A 19,279-nucleotide genomic window follows, 5' to 3' on the forward strand; every position below is an offset into this window, starting at 1 on the left:
TGCTCTTACACGTGTGTAGCTTCGCTACATGTAGCCCTCTAATTTCATTTACTAGCCATTCATTCGGTAGGTTTGAATTACTTAAAAATTGTGATAAATCAGAGTCTGAGAGCTTTTAATTAATTTATCGAGCTAACGCCGTACCAGCCATGGGTGCATTTCTTTTGCCTCTTCTGCTCTTCTGGAAGAGGCCAGAAGAGTCACGCGACCTCTTCTGATCGTTTCTGTTGCATCTCTCCCCTTCTTCTAAAGTGTTAGAAGAGTCACGAGACCTCTTCTGGCTCTTCTGGCCGAAAGGTGGATGAGGCAGAAGAGAAGAGGTCTCGTGACTTGTGAGACATGCGCATTAAAAACGCGCGTATCGATGGAGCCGTACGAGCGTCCTTCACTTCCATTGCTTTGGAAACCAAGTGGTCTTCCAGCAATATCAGGTCCCACAACTACAGCTGCTGCTAGTGGGTGTTCTCCAAGGACCCCCTTTGAGGCACCAGAAACGGAGACAACGGTTGTAGAAGTCGCCTCTTCAAGTAGAGATCCAATTTCTTTAGTGAAAACCTTACATTAATTTCACAACTAGAGTTCGTCTAGACTGCTAAACTATTAATGCGCATGCCCAGCTCTTCTAAGTCCTCTTCTGGTCATTTCTTTGGCTTGGCTCTTCTGATCAGACTGCGCATGATCGACCTCTTCTGTTCTCTTCTGACACCTCTATTCAAGAAGAGCAGAAGAGGTAAAAGAAATGCACCCGTGTGTGTGTGTGTGTGTGTGTGTGTGTGTGTGTGTGTGTGTGTGTGTGTGTGTGTGTGTGTGTGTGTGCGCGCGCGCGCGTGTGCTTGTGTGATCACTCGGACTGCTGGCCATTACTTTTTTCTCAAATAAGTGTGAGAAGTCAAGTGATTTGATGTCGGCGTTGAAAACCACAAACAGTTTGTAACTTAATTGACAAGAAAGCCATGTGCTAGCAACAAGTCACGTTAGCAACCCATTGTGTTTTACCGTGTTAGGCAGTAGGTCCAGACTTCAAATTGGTTAGTTGTCTCTCTCTCTATTTTCAACGGCTCCTCTCTTGAGAGGCTCAAAATCGACTTCTTTACCATATAGCAACATCACGTACAACGTGGAATACAATAATACTAATCACCGCCGTGGCTTAGTGGTTACCGACAATGGCTACCACTCCATAGTTTGGAGGTTCAAACCCCGTGACGACAGTAAATTATGAAACTTGTTTGTACTTTTTTCTCATGTTTCTCTAGCTTTGTCCATGAGACTATGACTCGTTTCAGTCGCTGGGGAGTTTTTGTGGTCTGGCGAATGGTCCGTTGATGACGGTTAGCGCTTTCCTGATGGTCATTGATATCACTAGGCGTGCAACCGAGTTCGCAATCACTGTAATGCCTGCAATCTACATGTATATCGAATTGGCTAGCCATTGATCGCCGTGTGGACTAGACAGAAACATGTACCCTGCTGGGCTCACTTATCGGGTTAGTGGAAGCCCAGATATGAGTAAAGACGCAACTTGCCCATCTTGGAGCGGTATAGCGACATATGATGAGCTACAGAAACTGAGAGACAACGCCTTCCGAGGATTTCTGTGAACTGCGTGACCCTGAAAGCCTATTGATGCTCTTAATGCAATCATCAATTTGGTGAAGGGTGAACCGGATATGAGTGAAATCAATTACCTGGTGCACTGTTGCTTCACTAATGTCCAAAAGGCAGGGCTCAAAGATGGCGAAGTCAACCAAATGACTACTCTCAAACACTGACGTGGAGACGAAGACTGAATATGGAAATTCTTGCACTTCGGCGGGCGATATCTCTGTTGCGGGAAGTTGGAAGGGGCTCATCGAGCTTTCGTTCCACTTTGTTACATGAGCTTCAACTACTCGATCCGTCATCAATTGAGCATTCCTCTTTTGGAGACTTGTGAGATCACCATAAATCGGCTAAAATGGAACTGCAGTGCAAGGTCGAGCGGGCTAGGAGGCTGGAAAAGAATCGTAAGAGACTTTGTCAGATTGTTTCGTTTCAACGGGATGATAGTCGCTGTTACATAGAATTGGGTAAGCAGACTATCCACACCACTTCCCCACTATCCAAGTCTGAGATTGAGCAGTATTGGGGTGATATCCTAGAAATGAGTTTGCCTTCTAGCTGAGACGCCAAACCGATGGTGAGACGTACCGGAGAGCTGAGCAGCAGTGGCCACCTATCTCAGCCGATGAGGTCACATTGTGTTTCAAGAGGATAGGGAACTGGAAGTCTCCTGGACCAGATCAGGTTTACGGTTTCTGGGTCAAGCGCACCATGTGCCTTCACGGTGACTTGACTCGTAACTGCAACCTCCTGGGACTCTGTACCCGACTGGTTATCTTAGGAAACAACCACCCTGATACTTAGGCATGAACAGAATGACCAGGCCAAAAAATTACCGGCCTGTAACGTGTCTATCTGTCTTCAGAAGACAAGCACTTCAGTCGTCAGACAGAAGATAGCAGGGCAGGGAAACCTCATGGCATCGGAGCAGCAGTTTTTGTCAGCGGGGTTCCTTTGGTGCAAATTATCAGCTGTTGATTAACAAACTGCTTACCGAGGACTTGTAACACCAGGCACATGCAGGAGATTGAGCGTAGCTTGGGTGGACTACCAGAAAGCCTATGACAGCGAGCCACACATCTGGCTACTCCGATGTCTTCATCTGGCTACGATTAGCTCAGTCTTGTGCAGATTCCTGTCACGTGTAATGAACAGTTGGAAGATATCGATGGTGCTCCTAAGGGAACGGTACCATCAAGACGAGGCTCATGCGAATCAGGCGAGGTGTTTTCCAAGGTGGTTTACTATCTCCTCTTCTCTTCTGTATGGTTCTTAATCCTCTTAGCGTGAAGTTACGCGAAACTGGTAACGGCTATTGGATGAGCACTGGGCGTGGTGAGACTGGCAAAAACCTCAGCTTGTAATGCAGTAATCTGCTTTACTGGATGATCTAAAACTGTATGGCAGAAATCTTGATCAGCTGAAAGTTGTTGCACACTGTTCGTACCTTCTCTGATTACATCCAGATGAAATTTGGTCTGGAAAGTGCTGTTGCACAATTTGTCAACGGCAAGCTCTCTGGACACAATTCATGGGTGACGGTAGGAAAAAGGACACCATCAACTGTCGGGAACCAGGTCAAGTCTACAAGTATTTGGGTGTGGACGAGAGTAACGGTAGCCATCACAGCACTATGTGGGAGACGCTCCTTCATGAGCAATTTCTTTGAGTGAACACGGTTCTCTGGACCGAGTTGTACAGTCGGAACAAGATGGTCATCAACAGGTTTACACTGGCGGTTCTCACTTACGGTTTTGTTGTCATTCATTGGAGGACCGCAGATTTACAGCAGCTTGATCGGCGGACCAGGAAAATTTTCTCTATGCGCGGTGTGTACTATCCTGCGACAGACATGGACTGGCTGTACGCTCCGTGCGTCGAAGGCGGTCGAGGGTTAGAACAGATCGAGTCAACGTATCAGTCTTGTATTGTTGGGCTGGACTGTTACCTTCGTGGCAGCTCTGATCCCCTCATGCAACTGGTACAAAGTGTGATGCTAGAAGGTCCTCTCATTCAATCCTACGCATGGCCCGTCAATTTACTGAACAGTTGCAAGGGAGTGTGGCTAGGGACAACAAGTCGCAGAGTCTGCATGGAAGTGCATGAGACCATTCTGTGTAAAGGTGTCTTCGAGCAGGTGCCTCAGACGGATGCGAAACATTTCTGCACGTGCAGCAGCTCTCTTCATGTACAGTCCTACAGTAGAAACCTTTTACACGGTCAGTATCGTCATCTTACTGAGGAGCCACCTGTGGACATTAAAGAGACCTACGGATGGTTGAAGTCGTCGAAATCTTTCTGCTGTAACCGATGGACTGGTTGTTACTGCTCGGTATTATGAGCGCAGCATTCTGCATTGAGATCTCAGAGCCACTTGCCGCTTGTGCAGTGAAGACCTGGAGACATTCGATATACATTGTGGCAAGTTGGAAAGTGTCTTGGTACCGATGGAGTACACTGATCGACACAATCAGGTGACCTCCATTACATTTTACGTCATTTTGGGGTTCCAGAGGAGAGCAGATGGTTGTAGTCATGGTACCGGCATCATTCTGATAGGCTTGTGGAGACGGACAACATCACTATGATGTGGGATACAGCCATCTGTACTGCTAAAAAGATTGGTGCCAATCGTCCTGACATATTTTTCAGAAATAAGAAGACAAACACTTGTCTTCGTCCTTCTTATTGATATCAGCTGTGATGCTGATGGCAACATCGTCAGGACACAGGATGAAAAGTTGCCGCAGTACAATGACTTGCGGGTGGAGGTAAGCCGCATGTGGTAATGCGGGCACTGGTTGTTCCAGTGGTATTGAGAGCGTTGGGCACAGTGCACGCAGGTATTGCACGGTGGCTGGACATTATTCCAGGTCATCACAACCTGAGCACTTACTTAGATCCAGTCGGATCCTCCGTAAGGTCATGTCTTCTGTTTAGACAGTCATGATGGTCCAAGCACCTCTGAGGCAGTGTTTACTTCCGGTGCTTACAAGAGACCGTACTAATCAGACTGATCTGGTCGAGCACAACACGATGTGTTTCTGACTCCCCTTTTGGGGCAGTTCCCACACAGGGGTAACAACTACGTATACACATATTATGATAAATAAGCTCTACTGATAGACACAACTATCCTCAAGTAGAGTTTCAGCTTCTCCGAACTTGCTTGGGCTTATGCCATTTGAATCATCCTATACGAATTACCCCATCCTGACAGAGTTCATGGACAGCTACTTCGTTTTGACTCAGGTCTGCGACATTCATTACAACTTATTACTCGTTCTTCCGTTTCTGATTGCTCTTGGATCGAAGCAACCTTCCCTTCTCGCCTTGGAGGGTAAGGTTTACGTTCTGCCAGACGTTCTGCTGTCGCTGCTTTTCTTGGTAGTTGCAATTCTTGTCGACAGCTGGCTGTGCAACTAACTCAGCTTCCTTCTATTACTTCATTTTTAGGAGAATAGGATTGTAGTCTTTCTAACAATGTCTTAGACGGTTTCAGGCCAAATTTTCAACTCTCTGGTATTTAGAACAATGTCAGCTTTAAAGTCATCTTGACACATTAGCGCTCATTAAGTTGAAATGTGTAAGTATAGTCTTCGCGATCAAGCGAGACTTAGTACTCTTGCGACTTCTTACAATGGAGGCATCGGGCAACCTAAAACCCTAAACTTGGTCTATCCATGTCTAGAGAGGAATTCTGGATTCTATTTGGGCCTATCTTGGTATACCACTCTTCCCTCCTCCACTGAATGTTTTCCAGTGTTCTTGTGGGCACATTCTCGATGTCTTTTGGAGATCATCTACTAAGTTGTAAAAACCGAAGTCTTAGGATAAAATGCCACGATGATTTACGCGAAGTACTCTTTCATCATCTTCTTTCTGACAACAAGGGCTCGAAAATTGAACAACGTTGTAGTGCAGAAAACTTCAAACGTTCGGGTGACTTGTATCATCCTGATTTTTTAGAAGGACGTCCTGCCTCTTTTAATGTTTCAGTGAGGATAGAACTCATTACAGCCTAGTCACATTATACTGTACATGCCATTTTAAATCCTGGGTCAACTGCAGAGGTTGGAGTTGAAGAGAAAGATATGAAACATTTGTGACAAAGTCCTGAAACCTGGTTGCTCATGCATACCACTAGTTGTAGAAAGTCTTGGTTATTGGGTTAGGTCTAGTTTAGAAACGCTGAAAATAATAGCATCTCGTTCAGCTACTGTTCATAGTACAACTTTTAGCATAGCTGTTAATAATTGACACGAGCAATATCAGTAACATTATGGCAATATAACGTCAGGTTTATCCTGGACAAGACTTTGTTTGGTGGGACACTTACAGTAATTTGCGTCGTGTTGTTACATAATATATTCTCTCGCACCCAAATAAGGTACAGTTCCCACTTAGGAGCAGACATAAACTAAACACGGACAAAATACGTACGCACCACTATCATCCATTCACTACAATACATCCAAAGAAAAAAGACAACTACACTACATATCACAACCAGGTAACCAGCCCATCTCTATGTATTATATACTACTTCTTTAAACCGTCTCAACATGTTGAGTCCAATAGCATCACAAAGTCAACTTCTTCCGCTGACTTCTTTAATTGAGATTACTTCCTGTATTGCTGTGGACAACTCTATGGATAAATAATTGTTGCCCGATCATGCATCATCAACTTGCTAGCCTCGTCAAACCAATCTCCAACTGTACCTCTCACAGACTCGGTATATCCTATTTCCAGCCCTTTCCTAATCACCCGTTTCCACGCGTATTCGACTAGCTTATTAATTCTCGATTCTACTTAAGTTCCAAAAATGACTCCCATAACTAAGAACTGGTAGTAGTTGTCTCATCATCACTTGCCTCCAGATTTCTGCCTCTCTACTCATTGCTTTGATGATAATATATTTGAATTTAAAATAAAAAATTAGTGGACACAAGTCTACTCTAATTAACACAAATAAATTAAACCAACCTAACACTAAACTAGAAAATTGAAATGAATTTATAGAACTCCTTCAAGTCTCTCTAAGAAAAACAAGCAAGTTTCTACTCTTTCCAATAGCCAGACAATTTCATTTATCCAGAACGCTACGTCGTCTTCGTTTTGTCCCAAAAGACACGAGCGCACCAACAAAGAAATCACCTCCCTGTTTCTCACCTGAAATGAAACTGATTCGAGTCCATTCAGATGGCAAATGGGTGTCGCTGTTGCAAAATTTGCATACTCCCGGATGTGTAACCGCGCCTACGCAGATAACGCACTTGACGGAATCTGCAAACGAGCTTTCAGACTCGGTCTTTCCAGTTTCATTGAGTCTGTTCTTGGATCTCCCTGTTCTTCAGCAGAAACACCAAGCTACACAAGCTAATCTAGTTCTAGAGCTAGAGCCGAGGTGAGTCGATGTAACCGCACGAGTCGTTAGACATGTTACGACAGTTTTGTCTGCAGATACTAAATAGGGCTGCATAGTCTGGTACGCGTTGCGCGCTTGGGCCAGTGTAAACGGGGTCTTAATCGCTAGATCTCAAGTCGATTCAGGGTATAATTTTGACGATAACCAGGAGACTGGATGACGAATGGTCATGTGACGGTGACGGTTACGTAGTATGTGGTTTACTTCCGGAAAACGGATATTGTTTGCTACACCTATGGGTTGAGCAATACAGTATGCGCAAACGGTGCAATTCAATACGTCAGTGACAGTGTTGCGGATAGAATTGGACAATTAATGGGACTCAAACTGTGGCTTCAAAGGGCACTTAAGTGACTTTGCGGTCACACCTGTTAATATTAATGTTAATATTGGTTTTAAATTATTGATAATAAATATGGTACTCCAGAGTTGCTGTAGATAACAGAACAGCCAAATACATGTATGCCACTATGCTGTTACTTGCTGGCTAAATGATCTTAGTCTCTCAAACGATGCACTTCTGTTGATATCAGAAGCAATTGTCAGAAGGGCATGAACGTTTTTATCCACAGGACGCCTCCTTTTCATGTGCGCGCGCGTGTGTGTGTGTGTGTGTGTGTGTCAGCACACTTCTGGCAAGTTTGGTTGCATACAAGGCAAGACAGTGTCCGAATACACACAAAATGTTACATATACTGGTGGTGATATCATTGACAAGTTGTGAAGTCTGAGATCATTTAGTTGCTTGAGGCAGTTGAAGAGAGCTATTGCAGGCATAATTTACTTTTTCTTCTTTGGGTAGCAGTATTGCTACGCAAATTGCAACCTGAGTAGCAGTAATGCAATATTTCGTCACAACCATATTTTTGAAAAGCAGCCGTTAATTAATTAATTAAATACTCAGACACTTCATGCTCTTCTAGTCTACTGGCAAAAGTTCATAGTCAGGGCGTCACTGTGAATAGTGATGATACTATTTAATTTGTTAATATAGCAAGTGGATAGGAAGGTACTTGAATAGTAGCAAGTGGCACCCTGCCCATGCAAATTTTAGTAGCAAAATGTACTATTCTGCTAATTAAACTAAATGTATTCATTAAGTTTTCGTTTTCTTAACCATATGGCTGAACGTGTGGCCGTCTTGGAGTGCTGAAGAACCATTGGACTGCAAGCGTAGGGTCAAACTGTGCCAAAGGCGGACCATATATGCATCAACGCTAATCCTCATCAAGTGTTACTTTTGTTCCTTTTTTCCTTGTTAGGTAGTTACATTGGAAGTCTCAATAGCTATGTTTCAAGTGTCTGTTGCCATTCCTTCTGCTAATGAGATGATAGTTTCAGCAGGTGTTCTGCTAATGTGCTTTAGTTTCATGTAGTGCACAGCATGACCACTAAAGTAGAGATGGTTCATAATTGAATAAAGATATGATAGTATATACAATAACATAACAGTAGCAAATTCCTATTCCTAGTATCCTCTCACCATTCTGCTATTCAATGAGTATAGCGTAGACAGGAAGTCGACATGAACGTGTCGAAACAATCATCAATAGCTACGAGAATTGTATCATTTGAAAACGTAGTTAACAGGCGTTTCAACTGTGTATGTATTGTAAAGCAACCGTTATGAGGTTTATAGTTAGACTCCTACTGCCTTGGATGTGACTGATTTTGCATCCCAGTTTATGCGACACCTAGCTGACCTACAAAATTGGCTCGCAAACTGTGATCCGATACCGGATAAATTATGACCTGAATTATTGCAGATCGATCTACAAGAATGAGGAGAGATTGAATGGTGTGCCACTTATGCTCTTACACAGCGACATTATTGTATCCATTTCAGCTGTAGTAGACGCATTTTGCAGTAAAATATCCTCGAAAGATGAGACTTAAGTTATTGACTGATTATAGAGATGACATAATTACTGGCTGATTATAGAGATGACTTAATTATCTAATTGACTGACTCAGTCTTGATGGGTGGTAAGAGTGATGAAGTGGCTTGAATTATAGCAGTAGCGTGATTTGTGTTCTAATAACTACATATTTAACACACACGCGCGCAACTGGCGTCCTCTATCCCACAATAGTACTTTTATGGTAGATTTCAGAATGAAAGTGAAGTGCACATGCAGGTGCACTAGAACCACGTAAACATTAAAGTAAGACTGAAACAATTAACGTCTAACGATCTGAAATAGAAGGCAACGCTATGCAAAACTTGATGTTTATCATGGTTACGAGGTGACATGAAATCTATTTAACTAGCAGGACCCACCCTATGGGCGGTGTGTTTGTGCGTGCAACACAATGTATTGCATTCAATGGAGTAACAGAAGCAGTTGGGTAAATGTGTCATATTAGCTTTACTACCAAAACGCTTGCCTGTATATGGGCAGCTAATAATAATGTTTTAAGCTGAGTACATTAGATCCGCTCAGGAATGTTTGAGACATTGTTTTGGTATCCATGATTCCTTGTGTGGTGGTGTCTCCACTATTCAAGCATAGATATCTCCGAATGATCGTGCACGGGGAAAGCGCAACATAAAGCTGTCCATGAGTGAACACTGGTGCTGGTAGAAAGATTCCCACTTTGCTATTGCCTAAATGTTTGACCCTGAGCTTCGACAGTTGATGGAATGCGTACGCCAACATTACTGGAAATTAGTGACGCTCCAAGACAAATGGTAGCTAGATTGACATCAGCACTACCGGAACAGACCGTGAGCCACAGGCCCGGTGAGCCGGTTTACTTCTTCTGCAATTGGCGCTTTACATACATATATACATACAGACGGAAGTGGGCGATTGCATATTATAGTGTATGATTGTTTAAACGTACATCTGCTTATGCAAGTCGATAACTCAGAGTCATGTTTTGCATATTTTAGAATGTCTCATCAACAGCAAGAAAGGCTTCCTTATCCACAAGGAGTCTCGCACATTCAAGGATCACCAGCATATCCTCAAGGGGCACCTGTCTCTCAGGGCGGCCCTCCGTATCCACCCGCAGGCCATGCCTACCCTCAAGGATCTCCATATCCACCAGGAGGTAATGTTTACCCTCAAGGATCTCCATATCCACCAGGGGGTAATTTTTACCCTCAAGGATCTCCGTATCCACCAGGAGGTAATATTTACCCTCAAGGACCTGCCTTGGCACAAGGAGGATTTTCACAACAGCAGTATCAAAATCCTGTGGTATATACCGAACGAACGGTATTGTATCAGCCTCATGCTGTTGCTGGCCAACGCAATTATGGAGCAAGAGATGATGAATTTCAGAACAAACGTCAGGATGGAGACCAAGATTCTGGAGGTGGTGCTTGCTGTGCTGCTCTGTGTGCAGTTCTTTGTTGTTGTTTGTTGCTTGATGACAATAATTCAGAGGAATCAGGGAATACAGTCATTGTTGCTGTTTCAGACGATTCAGACGACATATGATAAAATATGCAGTACGTACTGGCAGTTATGGCCGCAGATATGCTGCGGTGAGCAGTAGGACGTGCATGTGCAGTCGAAATGCAATGCTACGTAGTTGTTACATTTTAGCTGCCAATTCGGCAAAGCATTTGAGTTACTTATTGTGAAAGGTCTGAAAGTGCACTTATTGATCCTGCAAGTTTGGGAGAACGAGGTTAAGTTATATCGGAGATCAGCCGCTGAATAGTACATGCACATGCATGTATATAGTATACTATCATGACTATCGGCGCAGCTCTTTTCGTTTTGAATCTTAATGACAGATGGCTGTTGAATGTAGGACAGGGTCCGTGACCAGTTCGTCCGTCCATTTACAATTCTGAGCAACACAACAATGAATATTGAACTAGAAATTAAAAATTGCCTAAAACTTCCTTCCAATTTCAATATTCGATTTTATTGAGAATAAAAAATTTGACAGATGGATCTATAGATTAACATTATTTGCGGATTGAATACATATTGAAAACATGCATACTTAATCTGTAATCAATTTTTAATTTTAACGCAATGGCTTTTATGAACATTGAATTTGCAATCAAATTTTAGGCAATTTTCAATTTCTAATTTGATATTCAATTGTTGCTCGGAATTGAAATGGATGGACGAAATGGTCACGGACCTAAACACGACGGCTCTTTACAAAGGGAATCAGGTTCCCAAATCTGTCACTGCAGAAATTGTCTTTCACGTGAAATGAATGCAGCGAATCGGTTTCAGAATGCAATTCAATGGCGATTGAAGAGTTCAAAGCCTTTCGATCAGCACGTTTAATGAAGTAGCCTTGCGAGCCAAGCCTTTCCCTTTGTGCTCACTGCGGACCTCACGTGCTGTTCGCCTGCTCGCACGTGAGAGGAGGTGCTTGAGCCGGAACTGTGACTTTCTTCACATGCCACTAGCAACACTTCACGGCAAGTTAAAATCTATACAAGCTCAATATGTCGTTTAAGTTGATGGTTCGCAATCCTGGCTACGCCACTGGCAACTGTTGCAGGTATTTTAAGGATCTGGAGTACACTCTAGGTATCTCGTTTTTACGCAAGCTGGCGCTAGTGTGATAAATTATTGTCGGTTACAATTGTATAAACAAAATTGTTAAACTATAGCACTTTATCAGCGCGCAGGCACTTGCCCATCCAAGCATCAATGCGTATACTATGCTGTATCAATCCTGTGTATCTGTGTGTCAGCCTGTGATTATAGGAAGGACAGTTTGAGTTACGTACGTTAGAGAAGAAATATGTAGCTACATTTTATCAAATTTGTGAAAGAAATCAGCACCTAGTAGTGTTATAGTGACAAATCGAAATGTTGCTCTTAATTGCCTGAGGGTTTTCGTTTCAAAAGCTTACTCTGAAACGTGTCGGATTCCGAGGTAGGTATGTGTGTCTGACGTCTGTATGTCACGTGTTTTATTGTCTGCTTTTGACGGGTCGCTGTCTTGAGAAACGTACACTGTCTAGCTATAATTCTAAGGTACTGTATAAACTAAGTTCTTTTAACAATGAAGAAATTACATTAGTAGCTATATTAGAGGTTACCATGAAGCCTACAGAGCACACTCTGGTCTGTAGAGTATGCACAGCGTTCTAAAACCACCTCGTGTGTACAGCTAGAAATTGTAATCACTTTGCGACTGACAAGTAGTCTAGTATATGCGTCTCTGCGATTCTATATCTTTGGCATTTTGCTACGTTTCCTCTCGATTACGGCAATCGTATGTTTGTCGCATGCCCATACGATGGGAGGAGCTCTATATATGTCAACACTAACATCCCGGTGTCATAGAGAAGTTGATACGGTATCTCCAAGAAAGCGTCAAAACGGCAGTGTAAGTAGTGTACAGCAAGTTTGAAATGTTTAGCAGAAGGCCTCTAGACTCAATGGAACACTTCCATGCATACTGGTAAAGTATGTATTGACACGAGACCAGAATTACAGAAATCACCAAACCTACTTTTGCTTGGCTTGTACGAATCCATCGTTCTTCGTCTGATTGACATTAATTAACATACCTGCAATTAGGGGTGTACGTAGCGTAACATCTAGAAATGGGGGCTAAATTTCACGATGCTTCGAAACATGTCCACTTTTGTGGACAAGCCCACTTTCATGGACAAGCCCACTTTTATGAACAAGCCCACTTCTATTGGCTTCTAATTGACTGATACGGTAGAATCAGCGGCAGTGGAAAAATGGGCGGTGTATATGCTATATACAGCTTTGGTCTTCACACGTATTTACAGTCCACAATTTTTATGACCACGCCTACAAATGATGAGACTACAGCCCGGTCTAGCCCCTATGCCACGCTACACCCTTGTCTGCATAAAAATTATGCCGACTATAGATCGAAAATAAAATGCTTCGAAAGTACAGTAGACTTTTGGACCGATTTTGGGGTTGGATACAAAAGTTCATTTTGGTGTAACCCAATTGGTAGTAGCAAGTTCGGAAAATTGGTCCAGAAAAAAGTCCACTTTATATCCTAGCTTACTATGACGTCTTTTACGAAACTTTCAGAACACATCATTTGAAGATTTTCTAATCTCTAGGGCATTAATGAGCGTCTTATGTCTACCCTACTATTGCAAATGCAAAATGTATACTTCGTACAAAAGAATACTAACACACTTTAGCTGTGAATTTACTGCAGCAACGGCAAACGATAACGATGTCTTTCTGCAGCGCTGCAGGGCCCAGTCATTATTAAATGTCAGAGGGGTTGTCCAATTTTCCGAGGGAGGAATAAGTTTGAAATTCAGTGATTTGCAGGGGTCACCAAGCATTTGAATCATCTTCCGTTGGGGTCATAATGTTTAAGGGTTTTTATCTATACTGTATATGTACTATAGAATTGTATGTAAAAACAGTATCTTATTTCTAAGGGCTTTGCACACTTAATTACATTGCTAAAAGCGGAAATTCTTGCTTTACTTGGTTTTTTCGGGTTGAATGGAAATGACCAACTTTAGAAATCATACCTAGGCCGCACTTTAAACTAGCTCACCATTCCGTTCTCCGAACGGCAGGTTAGATATATAGTTGTTGGTAAATTGATTTATCGTTGTACATAGCAGTATATCTTATTCACATGCAGAATTAGCTGCCATACACAGAATTCTCATAATTTTAATTAATTTACCGTTGTATAGAAATTGATGTTGCTGCATAACTACGTGTATCCCGTTCTGACAATTATCATTATTAAGTATTTCTCGTTCACACGCATTTTTACTCCGTTCTAAATGTACTGCATGTATATAGGCCATAGCTTGGCATGGGCTAGACCGGGCTATAGCCCATCATTTGTAGGCGTGGTCATAAAAATTGTGGACTGTAGCTATGTGCGAGGACAATTAGAGCTGTACATAGCATATACACCACTCTTTTTCAAGTCGGGATCTGCCTCTGATTCTACCGTATCAGTTGATTAGAATTCAACAAAAGTGGGCGTGTCCATAAAGTGGGCGTGTTCTGTAGCATCGTGAAGTTTAGCCCCCTTATTTCTAGAGGTCACGCTAGGCCTTTAATTAAGTAAACACATGTATGGTGTCATCTAAATTTAAGCGACAGACAATAGGGGCCAGAGAAGATTTTAGCAGGCATATTTTCGCATGGATCACGTATCAAAATGATGACCTCAGCAAATTTGCCATCTCCGGACACTTAATTAATTAATAATAACCTGCCCCTAAACTAAGCTGTACTACTCATACAGTACCCACAGTGACACTACACAGGTTTATAATTTCGATTATGTCTACTGGTATTTATTTATTTATTTCTATATCTAGATGTCTTACCCGCAGCATGGACCTCCGTATCAGCAAGAAGTTTATCAGCCGCAACCGGCATATCCGAGTTATCACCAGCAAGGAAGTCATGTGTATCCAACAGCCTATCAAAATCCGTTTCCATACGAAGACCAGACAGCAATCTACCAACAGCAACCCTTGCCGGTTGAGCGCATCTACGTCGTTCGAGATTACGACAACGATCGCAGATATGGACAGGATAGATCATCGACATCATCTGACACATGCCTGGCAGCTTTATGTGCTATTCTTTGCTGCTGTTTCCTCTTCCAAGAATAGATAAATGGGGGAAAGTAAAACAATGCTTCCATAGCGCTCTAGATATATTTCCGTACTTCTAAAACTATTCTAGATACACATATATATATATACACACATATATATACACATATATATATACACATATATATATACATATATATATAACTTATAACTAAGACTTCTCTGTCTGATGCTTCTTGGCAGCAAGCTACTCTACCAATGCGCATGGGAGGCCTGGGGTTGAGACAGGCAGCTACAACTTCGGCTGCCGCTTTTCTTGGTAGCTGTCAAGCTTGTCGGGAGTTTCAACACGCCTTCTAGTCCAGAACAAGAAGTTGCCTACACATGTGTTAGTTCCAACATCACCAATGTTTGTCGAATCACCTTGTACGCTGATATCCATCCCAGGTGAAGAAAACGCCCTTGTCCGCTATAGACAAGTTCTGGCTAGTTACGGCGCGGACGGTCATCCTAATAACTCGTCTGGTGAGTCTCAACGTGTATTACAGAGACAGCTGGATGACGCATTGTTCTCCACCCTTAAAGACACAAGCAGTCTTCGAGACAAGGCACGTCTCAACACAGAGTCGTCAGTTCATGCTGCAGCATGGTTACGGGCCATTCCAAACGTTAAGTTAGGCCTATCCATGGCTCCGCATGAATTTACAGTTGCTCTGAAGCTATGGCTTGGAATTCCGATTATTTCTCCTTCACAATCAATACGTTGTTCCTGTGGGTGTGTAATTGATTGCTTTGGCGACCATCTTCTTGGATGTGGTCACGGTTCTTTACGCTCTAAACGCCATGATGCACTGAGGGACATCATATATCACGCATTACTGGTGGATAACGAAGGCGCTCAGCTCGAGCAACGTTGTGGTCCAGACAGCAATAGCCGCCCTGGAGATATCTCTCATCCAGATTTCGCTGATGGACGACGAGGTTATTTCGACGTTTCGATAAGAAACACCATGCAGCCGGCGTACGTCGCTAAATCCGCCATTTCTGCTGGAGCCGCTGCAATGGCTGGTGAAGAAGAGAGACCATCGACACGACAGCGAAGTCAATGCGGCAGGAGGTTACTTCTACCCAATAATAGTGGAGTCTTTTGGTTTGTGGACGTCTTCCAGTCTTGCCACTTTGAAGATTATCGCGTCCAAGACCACAGCAAAGAGCAGAATAAGATTTAGTAGGGCAGTCAGTAACTTACTGCAACAGCTTTCAGTTCGCTTATTTCAGTTTAACGCACTTATGACTTGCACTAGTTTGCGATTTGACACTGAGTTTGACTTTGGGATTTGCCAACTTTGGCAGGGGACGGGTAGTTGTTATCTGCAATAAAAAATTTATATATATATATATATTTAACTAAATGAGAGCTGTCTGTGTATCTGTGTGTGACTGTAAGAGAGAATCTCCAAGAAAGGCAAGTCGCGGCGCCAACAAACTTTGCTCGCGCACGCCGAATCCATGAAGGTCGACAGTAAGACTGTCGTTGAGTTTTCCAGATTTCTCTTGAGACGGTGCGATTCCTTGCCGATCAAACCTGCCTCCATTCGCGCGCTAAATTCTCTGGAACGGGTAGACGGATCTTCACCGAATTTAAAAGGCCTTTCTCTGATCTCGTACGGTACGCACCGAGCGTGTTGTTTATTGCCGGGGACGTCGAATAAGGAAATATTTTTAGTATATACGGGTCTTAAAAATACGCCTAGCTGCGTTTATTCGTGTGCGCGCTACGAATAGCTGCCTGAAGGACGATCAATAATGCAACCAGCCTGGCTAAAGAAAGGGATATTCTAATTTGAGCTGATCGATCTCAAAACGAGATATCACTGAACGGGACTATTATATACTGCATACACATATATGCAGAGACGTCAGCGTACTATTACGTAAACGCTTTTGCTTATGAAAGAAACCTTACGATAAATCATCACACGACGCGTGTATTAACTTTTGAATTCAATTCTGACTTAAATACTGGTAAAATAACATTCAACAACAACAAGGCCTAAAAATCAAACATTCAAAGCTAATTGATTGACTCAGAAAAACGCAAATAACACATGCTAGACCTGTTAACACTCAGCCTCAAACTATTTTCAATATACACTGCCAAGTCTCATAATTTTCTAGCCTTGCAAGCCAAGACTTTTCCCTGTGCTCACTGTGCAACCTCATGCACGTGTTTCTCGCACGCCAAGCCTTCTTTCGTGCCCATATTACGACCTCATGCACGTCCTCCTCGTAGGCCAAGCCTTTTTCCGTACTCACTGTGCGATCTCAGGTGCTTACTGAGCGACCAAACGTGCTGCTCGAACAGCTTTTTGAGGTCGCACAGTAAGCATGGAGGAAGGCTTAGCTTGCGAGGCTACAATTTCTAGGAAAATCTTATCAAGTCTTCCAATCTGCCGAATAAAATATCTCGCACTAGACCCTTTTGCACCGTCGTACCTCAGTCCTGGTTTCCAATATGACAATGCCGGAAAGTCCATCACTTCGATTGTACTAGTGACTCATGTCTCATAGTCGTTAGATGGCATTCTAAACTTCTTTTCTAACTTCAGCTTCATAGGTTTGTTGAGATCCTCTTGAAGTGCTAGTAGCTTTTAAAAATTGGCTGGAGATCAGATTGGAATTTGAGCTCTAAATCTGCATTCTCTATTGTACCCACGCAGGACTGGTTGCGAAACGATTTTAGAAATTCGTCACAGAGTTTTCTGCATGCTGCTTGTAATTTTGACGTCCTCAAAAGCAAAGTGATCATTGATACAGTATGTATTTAGACGCACGACCTGTAGTGTAAAAGAAATAAACAAAAACATGCAGAATCTATATAGCATTGGACAAAATTGCAATTAAGTCTGACCGAATCTTGTACTACATCTGCAGTATAGAGATCTGCCAAGACCAGCAATGGTCTAATACCAGGACTGTGCTCTTTATCGTATAAAGAACTCAAAATAGAATTAGAATGAATGGCTATTTCTGGTTGTAGTTAGCGTAGTTTCTGTGTATGTGTGTGCGTATGTGCTATGTGTACTGTACTATTAACTCTGCAAGCTGTAGTACGATAAAATCTACTATTATTACTATTATTATTGTTATTATTACTAGAGTACATAAATTTTTAAGATAGATTTTAGGAGTGATGATGCACGCATAAGAATACCTGTATGCCATTGTGGGAACAGGACTAACACTATGACAATTCTCTGCAGTAACTTGAGGAGCTCTACTACATGAATCTACTGTCTACAAATCACTAGTAAAGTTTTCAATCAATTTCAACTCAATTCTACTTTATATAGAAGTCTACATAGAATCAAAATAACGTGCTTCTGTTGTTATATATCACAGGTCATTGACAGTAGAACACTAATTAACATATTTTATCAAAACTCCTTACTGTGTCTTTAGCATAACAGTATAAAAATTGAAACGACAATTTACCGTTTAATACATAGATTTCTAATGATTTCTATATCACGTGCGTTACTAGCTATCACGTGTGCATAAAACCATGTGGTTCCACACAACCGTGATTCTAACTAGGGGCACGTAGAGTAGCTTCTTAGAGCAAGGAGGCCTGCGTACGTATCTTGTGTGGAGCAATTAAGACTGTTACATGTACAGTAAAGCGGAGGTGCAAGATCATTTCCTAGTTGCAAGTGTGCAAACTCTTCTACAGACTTGAAACTCTTGATGGCAGTAGCTTAAAAGGACGTCAAAGCTTTCATTGAATGAGTATGTTAATTAAAACAACTGTATGAGTCGTTGCACGAACTGTTATACAAAAAATAATTAATTATACTGTGTTTCAATTATAATTAATAATCTTCTGAACGTTACCAGGATGCATATATATTATGCATGATGTTTCTCAAACAGTCAAGCACTGAAAAACCTTGTCAAACTGATAACAGTTATGACACATGGGGAACCAGTAGCTTTGGAAACAGTCTTACAGCGTCCTGCGATTCGACTGCTTCCCACCTAACAACGGAAGTGCTAGCATCAACTTGGTTTCTTTTCCAGTAGCGCATGCTTTACACGTGCCCAGATCTCGTGCGGTGCTATAGAGCTCTTATGTTAGCCGCCATCATCTTAGGAATCACCTTTGGCGATAGCGATTGAAAATTTGTTAGAGTGGCATGCAGTACATGTAAACAGCTCTTATACCCCGTTTACACGGACACACATAGTGAGCCGAGCCGTGCCAGCCCAGAATTCCAGCCTTCGTTTACACGACACACTCTGTGGAAGGAAGCCAATGCATGTCACTAACGTGCGTTAGTTACTTGAGCTTGACATAGCTCGTGTTAGCTATGTTTGCCAGAAGCCAAGCTGATCGCGGTTTTCTCTTTGGCCTTATATTAATAATGCATATACGAGACGTCGTTGGTTCATTACCAGGCGACTGTTGCGCACATGCAGCAACGGAGTTCAAATCTAAGCTTCTTACTCATCTTGATTGCTCCCTAGGTTTGGATAAGACACAGATTCTCCGTCTCGCTTCACGCTATTTGTACCATTTTCACCTGGTTGTATGACGCGCGGAAAGGGGTCTGGCCACGCGAAACTATCAAATGAGCATGTGCGGCTTGTTTTCAAGCACTCTATGCGTTTACACGATGTACTCACTTGACCTGAGCCACTCCAGGCTGGCGCGCGCT

At 42.6% G+C, this 19,279-nt stretch overlaps 1 protein-coding gene across 1 annotated transcript; it reads left to right on the top strand.

Moving 5' to 3' along the window:
- The first annotated feature begins 6,782 nt into the window (after positions 1–6,782).
- Positions 6,783–10,644, top strand: LOC134195428 (uncharacterized). Its single transcript, XM_062664450.1, has 2 exons — positions 6,783–7,012; positions 9,930–10,644. Exons 1-2 carry the CDS (start codon positions 6,783–6,785, stop codon positions 10,480–10,482), a joined length of 783 nt encoding a protein of 260 aa, XP_062520434.1. The 3' UTR covers positions 10,483–10,644.
- Positions 10,645–19,279: the final 8,635 nt, after the last annotated feature.

This window comes from Corticium candelabrum, chromosome 20 (genome assembly GCF_963422355.1).
Source record: "Corticium candelabrum chromosome 20, ooCorCand1.1, whole genome shotgun sequence".
NCBI lineage: Eukaryota > Metazoa > Porifera > Homoscleromorpha > Homosclerophorida > Plakinidae > Corticium > Corticium candelabrum.